Source organism: Haliotis cracherodii, unplaced genomic scaffold, assembly GCF_022045235.1.
Source record: "Haliotis cracherodii isolate W230 unplaced genomic scaffold, xgHalCrac1.p SCAF_12, whole genome shotgun sequence".
Lineage (NCBI taxonomy): Eukaryota > Metazoa > Mollusca > Gastropoda > Lepetellida > Haliotidae > Haliotis > Haliotis cracherodii.
The window spans coordinates 8,636,747-8,648,268 of NW_027266267.1; the positions used below are offsets into that span (position 1 = coordinate 8,636,747).

The 11,522-nt window shown below is 42.6% G+C and overlaps 1 protein-coding gene across 1 annotated transcript; it reads right to left on the minus strand.

The window, feature by feature from the left end:
* Positions 1-714, minus strand: LOC139456967 (U1 small nuclear ribonucleoprotein 70 kDa-like). Its single transcript, XM_071238431.1, has one exon. The coding sequence runs from the start codon at positions 712-714 to the stop codon at positions 1-3; it is 714 nt and encodes a 237-aa protein (XP_071094532.1).
* Between the last annotated feature and the right edge of the window lie 10,808 nt (positions 715-11,522).

The following is an 11,522-nucleotide window of genomic DNA, read 5'->3' on the forward strand; positions in this document are numbered from 1 at the left end:
TCACCCGGTCTGTCCCCCTGATCCCCATGTAAGTCTCCCGGTCTGTCCCCCTGATCCCCGTGTAAGTCTCCCGGTCTGTCCCCCGATCCCCATGTAAGTCTCCCGGTCTGTCCACCCGATCCCCATGTAAGTCTCCCGGTCTGTCCCCCCGATCCCCATGTAAGTCTCCCGGTCTGTCCCCCTGATCTCCATGTAAGTCTCCCGGTCTGTCCCCCGATCCCCATGTAAGTCTCCCGGTCTGTCCCCCCGATCCCCAGGTAAGTCTCCCGGTCTGTCCCCCCGATCCCCAGGTAAGTCTCCCGGTCTGTCCCCCCGATCCCCAGGTAAGTCTCCCGGTCTGTCCCCCCGATCCCCAGGTAAGTCTCCCGGTCTGTCCCCCGATCCCCATGTAAGTCTCCCGGTCTGTCCCCTGATCCCCATGTAAGTCTCCCGGTCTGTCCCCCCGATCTCCATGTAAGTCACCCGGTCTGTCCCCCCGATCCCCGTGTATGTCGCCCGGTCTGTTCCCCCGATCTCCATGTAAGTCTCCCGGTCTGTCCCCCGATCTCCATGTAAGTCTCCCGGTCTGTCCCCCCGATCCCCAGGTAAGTCTCCCGGTCTGTCCCCCGATCCCCATGTAAGTCTCCCGGTCTGTCCCCTGATCCCCATGTAAGTCTCCCGGTCTGTCCCCCCGATCCCCATGTAAGTCTCCCGGTCTGTCCCCCCGATGTCCATGTAAGTCACCCGGTCTGTCCCCCGATCCCCATGTAAGTCTCCCGGTCTGTCCCCCGATCCCCATGTAAGTCTCCCGGTCTGTCCCCCCGATGTCCATGTAAGTCACCCGGTCTGTCCCCCGATCCCCATGTAAGTCTCCCGGTCTGTCCCCTGATCCCCATGTAAGTCGCCCGGTCTGTCCCACGATCCCCATGTAAGTCACAACACAGTTTGCCCACCCGATCATCAGTGACCGCCTCTGTGGTCTTGTGGAGAGAGTGTCCGCCCCTGAGATCTTTTTGTTAAGTTACTTATTTATTCAAGTGTTAATTAGTTTTGCATTGCACCTTTAGATTTGCATTTTTAACTATTCTTTGTAATATAGGTTCTTTAACATCAAAATAAACTGGACCGCCTCCGTGGTCTAGTGGTAGAGCGTCCGCCCGGAGAGCGGAAGGTCCGGGGTTCGATCATACCAAAAGACGTTAAAAGATGGTACTTGTTGTTACCCTGTCTGGCGCTCGGCATTAAGGGGCTAAAAGAAGGACTGGTCGGCTCGGAGTCAGTATACTGTTTCTGAGTGGGGTATTCATGTTAAACTGCGGCACGGTATCTCAGTGGGCAAGCACTATCAATCGGTATCAATCGGCATCAGTCCGGACTAGTACAAGCAGCCACACACACACACGTGCATGCACGTCGCTATATAAGTGCAATAACGCGACGTTAAACCCAATTTCACCTCACCTCACCTAATTATACTGAGAAGCCCTGATCACAAATTCCAATCGATGCTACAGGCAGCGATATATAATTATTTATATATGTATGTATAAGTGACTAACGGTACTTTCTATCTTTCATACTACAGAGGGCGGTCGGGTAGCCAAGTGGTTAAAGCGTTCGCTCGTCACGCCGAAGGCCCGGGTTCAAATCCCGACATGGGTACAATGTGTGAAGCCCATTCCTGGTGTCCCCGTCGTGATATTGTTGGAATGGTGCTAAATAAAGCGGCGTAAAACCATACTCACTCACTAAATATTCTTTGTAGTCGAGATTACAAATCCCAAACGGAAAACAGGTGGCGACGTATAGTTTATATACATCATTCTACGGTGATGTATAATTGTTGATATACATAAATGGCTAAATGCCTCACGGTTTAATTCATACAACAACAACATGATCGCAATTAAAAAGTTCGCCTACAAAGTTTACCATTCACAGAAGGTATATGGTAGTGGAAGGTTTCTTAGCATTCTTACATTTGCACTTATCGGTAAAATAAATCCATCAATAATGGATAGATACCACAGCAAGCGCGTTCCCGCTCCCATTCGTCAATAAACGTTAATGATCCCGTCATCCGTATGACACAATCTTACGCAATTAAGACTTACTGAAACTTTTCTCCCAATATTTTTGGGTTGACCAGTTCAAACATTTAATCAATAATGAAAAGTAAATCACGTTAAAAGAATTTATTAAGTCGTAAAACCAAGGAAATCATAAACACAATATGAAAGTAATTTAATATGAGTTATAATGCTGACGCCAAGTTTACACTGAGCGGTCCCAGCAAGTCTACAGTGCTATCGCGCACCTCGCTCTGTCAGATGCTGTCCAGATTGGCTACATAATTGCGCAGTCGTTTCAAAGGGGGTGGCATCTACTCTTGAAGAATTATTACATAAATTGTATGGTTTGGGCAACTAACAACACATTTCCGTGTTCAGTGTGTACGAATATCTGTCATATTTACAGAATCAAGCGTTCCAAGTGTCCACGTGCACTTTCGCGCCATTGTTGTTTACACGTGTTTGAAGTAAAAGGTGGGGGTACGACCAATGACAGGTGTTGCCATGTTGTTCATACATATATGCAAAAGAAGCAATTTGAGTTCACCATGTCTTTGATTTGATTCATCAGTCATAATTTGGGCCGAATATTCGTCTTTCTCGGAGTAATTTCTCTTCCCTGGGTCAAAGCGAGCTATCCTTGACCTACATTTCTGCAAGTAAAGAGAGACTGCTATCCGTACAACTTATGATGGTTATTGAACGGAACGGACTTCTGCCGTCGTGTTGAAAACGCGAGCTTTTCAGTGTCAGCAAACGAGATTGAAATGCAATAGTTTACGATATATTTGAGTGTGACATTTGGTTTTTGCAATGGTATTTTATTATACTGATGGCGAAACACAGTCCTCAGACAAACATGATATAAAATCTGAGCATTTGGAATGTTCGGTGAAGGTGAACATTTGTAACTGAATATAGTAAAAATATAAAAAAAATATAACAAAAGACAAAACTGCGATAAAACATTTTTTGCCACGTGGTATTTTTAAAAATAAAATGACCGAAACGCTTTTTTCGAGTATTAGAATGCATTGTAGTCAGTAGACTGTAGTCATGTCTGTCTGTCTGTCTGTCTGTCTGTCTGCCTCTCTCTCTCTCTCTCTCTCTCTCTCTCTCTCTCTCTCTCTCTCTCTCTCTCTCTCTCCCTCTCTCTCCTCTCTCTCTCTCTCTCAGTTGGGCAGTTGGGTGGTCTCTCAGTCAAACAAGTCCAGGTTCGACCCCCAACATGCATTTTCTTGGCCCGACAGTTTATGTGAAATCCGCCCTTGGTACCACACGCCGTGATACGTTTAGCCTAGGATAGAAGCATTATCTACCCATGTCTTGATGAATGACTCCGCGTATGTTATGTATTATGTATATGCAATATGATATAAATAGTTTTAACTCATTCTGGCAGTGAGTGTGTTTCGAGACCCGTAATCCTTCCGATATATGATATTTGAAGTAATAGTAACTGTGTGTTTGACATTTCGTGTGTACCACTGACAACCTGATATTTTTAGCCATGTTTCACATACCACAGTGACGTGTAAAGATCCGGTTAGAATTCATCTTCAGCAACCCATGCTTGTTATAAGAGGCGGCTAACGGGATCGGGTGGTCAGTCTCGCTGAGTTGCTCACGCATGGCTTGGTTGATGCATGGCACTCACCACAGTGATGTTGCTTGGATATTGATGTTATGTATTGCGCCTCCTTTCCCGCGCTCGCTCCTTCAAGTTTCTCCTTACCTTACCTAGTCATTCATGTTTCTCCTTACCTTACCTCGTGATTCATGTTTCTCCTTACCTTACCTAGTCATTCATGTTTCTCCTCATACCTCGTGATTCACGTTTCTCCTTACCTCGTGATTCACGTTTCTCCTTACCTCGTGATTCACGTTTCTCCTTATCTTACCTAGTCATTCATGTTTCTCCTTACCTCGTGATTCACGTTTCTCCTTACGTTATCTAGTTATTCACGTTTCTCCTTACCTTACCTAGTTATTCACGTTTCTCCTTACCTTACCTAGTTATTCACGTTTCTCCTTACCTTACCTAGTGATTCACGTTTCTCCTTACCTTACCTAGTTATTCATGTTTCTCCTTACCTCGTGATTCACGTTTCTCCTTACCTTATCTAGTCATTCACGTTTCTCCTTACCTTATCTAGTCATTCACGTTTCTCCTTACTTCAACTGGTGATTCTTTCTTTCGCTCGCTCGCTCTCTCTTTCAAATTTCTCCTTGCCTCGTGATTCACGTTTCTCCTTACCTCACCTTGTGATTCACGTTTATCCTTTACTTCAACTAGAGGTTCACGTTTATCCTTTACTTCAACTAGAGGTTCACGTTTCTCTTTACTTCAACTAGAGGTTCACGTTTCTCTTTACTTCAACTAGAGGTTCACGTTTATCCTTTACTTCAACTAGAGGTTCACGTTTATCCTTTACTTCAACTAGAGGTTCACGTTTCTCTTTACTTCAACTAGAGGTTCACGTTTCTCTTTACTTCAACTAGGGATTCACGTTTCTCTTTACTTCAACTAGGGATTCACGTTTCTCTTTACTTCAACTAATGGTTCACGTTTCTCTTTACTTCAACTAGGGATTCACGTTTCTCTTTACTTCAACTAGAGGTTCACGTTTCTCTTTACTTCAACTAGGGATTCACGTTTCTCTTTACTTCAACTAGGGATTCACGTTTCTCTTTACTTCAACTAGGGATTCACGTTTCTCTTTACTTCAACTAGGGATTCACGTTTCTCTTTACTTCAACTAGAGGTTCACGTTTCTCTTTACTTCAACTAGGGATTCACGTTTCTCTTTACTTCAACTAGGGATTCACGTTTATCCTTTACTTCAACTAGAGGTTCACGTTTCTCTTTACTTCAACTAGAGGTTCACGTTTATCCTTTACTTCAACTAAAGGTTCACGTTTATCCTTTACTTCAACTAGAGGTTCACGTTTCTCTTTACTTCAACTAGGGATTCACGTTTATCCTTTACTTCAACTAGAGGTTCACGTTTCTCTTTACTTCAACTAGAGGTTCACGTTTATCCTTTACTTCAACTAGAGGTTCACGTTTCTCTTTACTTCAACTAGAGATTCACGTTTCTCTTTACTTCAACTAGAGATTCACGTTTCTCTTTACTTCAACTTGAGGTTCACGTTTCTCTTTACTTCAACTAGGGATTCACGTTTCTCTTTACTTCAACTAAGGGTTAACGTTTATCCTTTACTTCAACTAGAGGTTCACGTTTATCCTTTACTTCAACTAGAGATTCACGTTTCTCTTTACTTCAACTTGAGGTTCACGTTTCTCTTTACTTCAACTAGGGATTCACGTTTCTCTTTACTTCATCTAGGGATTCACGTTTCTCTTTACTTCAACTAAGGGTTAACGTTTATCCTTTACTTCAACTAGAGGTTCACGTTTCTCTTTACTTCAACTAGAGGTTCACGTTTATCCTTTACTTCAACTTGAGGTTCACGTTTCTCTTTACTTCAACTAGGGATTCACGTTTCTCTATACTTCAACTAGAGATCGATGCTCATGATGTCAATCACTGGATTGTCTGGGCCAGATTCGATTATATACAGACCGCCGCCATATATATACATTTTCAAAAAAAGAAACGCACAGGTTGTGTTTAGTGAATTTAATTGTGCCTCACAAAGTCGATATATTTAATTTAATATCATAGATACAAATAGGAAATTTTGGAGCTCGAAAGTCACATGTTGTCGTTGTACAAAGGCACTGAAAACTTTTCACATAAGGCCATAAGGTCGCGCTGAACTCAGTACCTTGTGTGACCGCCCCGGGCAGCAGTCACGGCTCTGCATCTCCTGGGCACTGACTGGATAAGTGTACGAATTCTGTCCTGCGGAATTCTGCGCCATTCTGCTTGTAACGCATTAGCCAGTTGTAGGAGTGTCTGCGGGGCGTTCTAACGTTGACGTACACGTCGATCGAGTTCATACCAGGGATGTTCGATTGGATTGAGATCTGGAGATCTCGACGGTCATTGATGTTGGCATTATGAAGGTAGTCTACCGTGACACAAGCTGTCTTGCGGTCAATGACTAGGAGAAGGTGGGGTTGAAGAATTTGATTCATGTAGCAATTTGCTGTCTCTCGCCGGTGAAGAAGAAATCGTGATTCATCGCTAAACCACACTCGTCTCCAGTTTCTCAAATTCCAAGGCTGTAAGGTATGGCACCAACGCAAGCCTCGCTGTCGATGGGTCTGTTGCAAAACAGGGACGATAAATGGTCTTCTGGGTCGGATTCCAGCCTCGCGAAAATGGTTCCTAGCAGTCTTGTCCGATATCCTCCTCAAAACAGGGATGCGTCCTGCAATCTCCGTAGCTGTGACATTGCGATGATGTAGGTGGAACAGTCGAATGTAGCGATCCTGCGCATGGGTGGTAACTCTTGGTCGGCCGGTTCTCGGACGGTCCGCAGTGGAATTGATCTGTGTGTATCGGTCACAAAGGTGCTGTGGTGGACGTTGAAGTGGCGTGCAACAGAAGACTGCGATTCCCCTCTTTGGATACGTCCTATGGCGATGTTCCAATCGTCAGCGCTGAGTCTCGAAATTTTCGAACTTGAAAAATGTTGACAATTGAATGACAAGTTATTGGCTTATGCTTGCCTTTTTATAGCCACTACCACGAGCTACGAATACCATAAGTTGCACGTGCATATTGCTTTACTGTTTTCCTCCATGACGTTTTATAACAAGTGTGAAAACAATGCCGTTGAAGACATTGCAAATCGGCAATGGCTGCGTTTTGACTCACCGTTTGTCGAATATCAGGCCACCAACATTTTCCAATAACATATATCCAATCTATATATCGGATTTTTTGTGTAGTCAGGTTAAATGAACAACAAACTACCTGTGCGTTTCTTTTTTTGAAGAGTGTAGCTGGAATATTGTTGAGTGTGGCGTTGAACCACATAACCAGACCAAAACGTTTTAGCTCTCTGAAATTAAGATACTTGAGGGTTAATTACATACTCTTGGGTTTCTTTGTAACGTGTGTTAGTATGGCTGCTTGTTCTAGTCCGGACTGATGCCGATTTATAGTGCTAGCCCACTGAGATACCATGCCGCAGTTTAACATGAATACCCCACTCAGACACAGTATACTGACTCCTAGCCGACCAGTCCTTGTTTTAGCCCCTTAATGCTGAGCGCCAGACAGGGTAACAACAAATACCATTTTTTTTAACGTCTTTTGGTATGACACGGCTGGGGATCGAACCCCGGACCTTCCGCTCTCTGGGCGGACGCTCTACCATTAGACCACGGAGGCGGTCCAGAACACCTAGGTAATATATTGTGCAGGTATATTGTACTGAAGGCTTGTATACTGGAGATCCAGGTAATGACATGACTCTTGGTGAAACTAGGTCATGTGTAATGGACAACTGGTCGCCAGCAATGTATATGACTTGCCGAGCACCAGAAAGGGTAACAATAAGTACCATCTTTTAACGTCTTTTGGTATGACGCGGGATCGAACCCCGGACCTTTCGCTTTCCGGGCGGACGCTCTACCACTAGGCCACGGAGGCTGTCTTGTAGAATGTAAGTTGTACATTATCACCAGGGGTAAAGGTGGTTTTATGCGCCCGGATAAGGTTTAATACCACTCGCCTAAAACCAAACGCGGGACGCCTTAAAGGGGCACTGATCTAAAGCACTTCCCCGGGACTGGTTGTTGCTTTTGTTATTGTTTTTTCCCCGTGAGTACCCGGATGATATAGCAGAAACCTAGACTAGTTTGTGCCCTGTGTTGCGCAATTCGTAAGCGCATCTGTCACTCTATTGATAGCAAAAGGGCATATGGTCACATTGATTAACAAAATGAAATACATTTTGGGAAATAATAAGGAAATGTAGGTCTCTATGTGGGTATCATCGGTAATGGTGACGAGGTTTTGATAAGTCACTTGCTTGGTAATTGTGCGATTTTCTTTACACTATTTTGACTTACAACACAAATATTTCTCCTGAGCATTGCTTATTTTATCCTGTTTATATTTTAACGGTCAAAATGTGCTCAATTTTCACTTAGAAAATTTATTTAACGCCTGAATATTCAGTTATTTTACAAATTGACTGAAAAATATGTACATCTGTATTATTATGAGAACGAATTCAAGGCATGTTTATATTTAATATTATCACCAAGAGACCGAAAATGTTACGGTGAAAAGTACATTTCTATATTATTTGACTTCTAATCCTACATAATAATCTATTGTGATGTTTTATAGGCCCTTTTGATCGTCTTAATCAATTTTAGTCAATCTGTTAAAGAAATGGACAGATTTTTCAGTCAAAATGACTGAAATATTTGCACATTTTATAAATTGCCTGAGAGAATCACATTTTAGAAATTGACTGTAATATATACACGCTTACAAAGGAAAAGACTTGCGAAAACAACGTCTTTCGCGCATCGAAGAATTTTTCAGCCAAGACTAAGAGGAACAAGAATGAATCTGCCTAATGCTACAGCAAATGAAGGAAAACAAAATGAAATATCATAATTACAACCTACCAATTTTTTGTTTAAAATTTTAGGCAGTTTCTTGTACGAGGAATGTATCCGTGAATATCCACACAAAGGAACAATATCCCACACGTCTGCAGCTTTACAAAGAAACTTATTCGATGTCACGTGACTCTGAAACAATCAAATATTTTAATATATATATATCATTTCGGGATATTATAACCCGTGTTCGTTTCTCAACTGATCACTTAGTTTGTTGCAGGTGTTTCACATAGGCGTCTCTCAAAGGTCGGCTGAGAAAGCCCAGGTGACAACTATTTTCATAACGTCCACGGTTCCTAAAATATCCATTGAGTTAGATAACAATGAGCAATCAATTAACATATTACCGGTTAACCCTTTGAACAAAGTATGTTGTTTTTACATCGGCACTTCACGCCATGATATGAGTGTATTCCCTTTGTTTTAGTAAACCTAGACATGTAACCACTCACTTTTGACATATCCACTGTGAAAGATAACAACGATTAATCAATCGATGTATTTTCTGTTAATGCTTTGATGACAAAAAAGTAAATCACCTGATCATTCATATATCTTGCTGGGCTGCCACGTGCATATTACATAAACACACATTTCACCTCACTTCAAACCTGGATTTAGATTGAATAATTACCCCAGACACAATAAATGCCAAATGGGAACCTTTTCGGGTATTCTGAGTGGTGCTACCACTAATTGTACCTGTAATAAATTCATTAACTGAGCATCAAGTGAATGACGACAAATACACAAATGTAGGCTTATACCAGAAAACGTGGATGACAACAAGGGAGTAGTAATGGTATTATCGACTTTTTTAATTATTAAACTATAACAATCAGGGGTATTTCCAAATGACGACATCCGATGAGCTCTGTCGAAATTAAATAACATGCGCCCTTTGTCGAAATTTTTATAGATCACGATTAACCAATCAGTGTTCAAAAATGAGTAAAACAAATATTGCCTCCATGTTTATTTAGCTGTCCTTGCAGACGGTAGCCCAGTCTCTAGTCACGCTCAGTTGCGTTGGGTATCATCCGGGTACTCACGGGGAAAAAACAATAACAAAGGCAACAAGCAGTCCCGGGGAATTGCTTTAGATCAGTGCCCCTTTAAACCACATTAAACCCTCGTCATACTGCCATAACGAGTTTATCTTGACGACATGTTTCCATCTGCCATAGTAAAAGAATTTGAAAATTGATGGAAAACAGCCGATCGATTAAGCTGTGGTTAACATTTACGACACGTAAGTCACGTGACGCTCATTTCCTAGGAAAAAGTGTGAGGCTTTTTGGCGTCCAAGCAGGGTATAAGGGATTTATTCTCTCGCTCAGGAGTCCACGTGTAACCCGTGTTCTCCGTGGCGGGGTATAAGGAATTTATTACCCTCCCACTTCGGATACATGGTATTTTGTCTAGATCAAGTGAACAAATCAGATACCCTCATTCTGACAAGGAAGTATGGTATTCTTTGATATTTCATCAAAATCACGTGATCCAGTATGATCTTAACAGTCTGACATGGAGGTAAGATAATGAATTTTATTTAACCTGACGCATTACTTTTCTTCAGGGACTATATGTTAGTCTATAAAATAACATAAGGCGTCTGTTTCACAAATTGCGACATAAAACGTCTTGATACAGGGGTGTGTTAGCGACCAACAAATGCAGGTCAGTAAAAGAAGGACAGCACGTGCTTGACCCTAATTCTGATTTAAGCTCTTACACTGCAGTGTGTCCATGAAGCATATTTTCCCCGTGCACGTGCGTCGGTCTGGGCGTGAAGTAGTATTTGCAGCTGCATCACGTGCTGTAAATATTACACGTGTATGGATTTACCGTTTAGCAACTGACACCAATGCATGCATACCGAAAAAAAATCACTTTAAAATCCCGGACACCGTCATGCACATGAAGCGTGGGCACGTGTTTTTCGGGAAGGTTGACTGAACTCTGTCTACATAAACTATAAAAGCGCCAAAGGCACTCAGCTTGTGTCGCGTACCAACAGTGGAACCAGTTAATCGAAATGAAACATACAACTGCGTTAAATATTATCAGTGTAATATCTGTCTTTCTTTCTTTCTCTGTGTCTCTCTTTCTGTCTGACTCTCTCTCTCTCTCTCTCTCTCTCTCTCTCTCTCTCTCTCTCTCTGTTCAGTGAGTGAGTGAGTATGGTTAATATTCCAGCAATATCACGGCGGGGGATACCAGAAATGGGCTTCACACATTGTACCCATGTCGCGAATCGAACCCGGGTCTTCAGCGTGACGAGCGAACGCTTTAACCACTAATCTACCCGACCGCCCCCTCTCTGTGCAGACGGAAACAACAACACGGACGAGAGACATGACAACCAGACTTCATAGTTACTTTTCCCCCTTCTATGCATTACGTACACACCAATGAAGTGAGTGAGTGAGTGAGTGAGTTTGGTTTAACGCCGCTTTTAACAGTATTCCAGTTATATCACGGCATGTCAGCTTAATGTGGGAGGAAAGCCCGAAGTGATGCAGGTCTCAGACGTTTACCACTTCGGTGAAACCCACGAGCACGGGTATGGTGCTGACAAACCTAGAAACATAATCGGGGCGAACCGGGATTCGAACCCACAATCATAGGTTTCTGGCGTGCCCAAGGGACGCAACTCTGCACAGCGAATCGCGGCGCCTTAGACGACTGGGACACCAATGAAGTATGGACATATTATATTTATGAACAAAACAACACAACGCCGAGTACTTATTAATAATACTTATTAATAAGTATTCAGCGATGTGTTTTGTTTTAAATTCTAAAGTAAATTGCAAGTACTCTTATATATTTATAACTTTGTTATAACGGCAGCTTGAGGTATAGGACATTCTATTTGAAACTTGTACTACATTTTGCATGCCAAACAT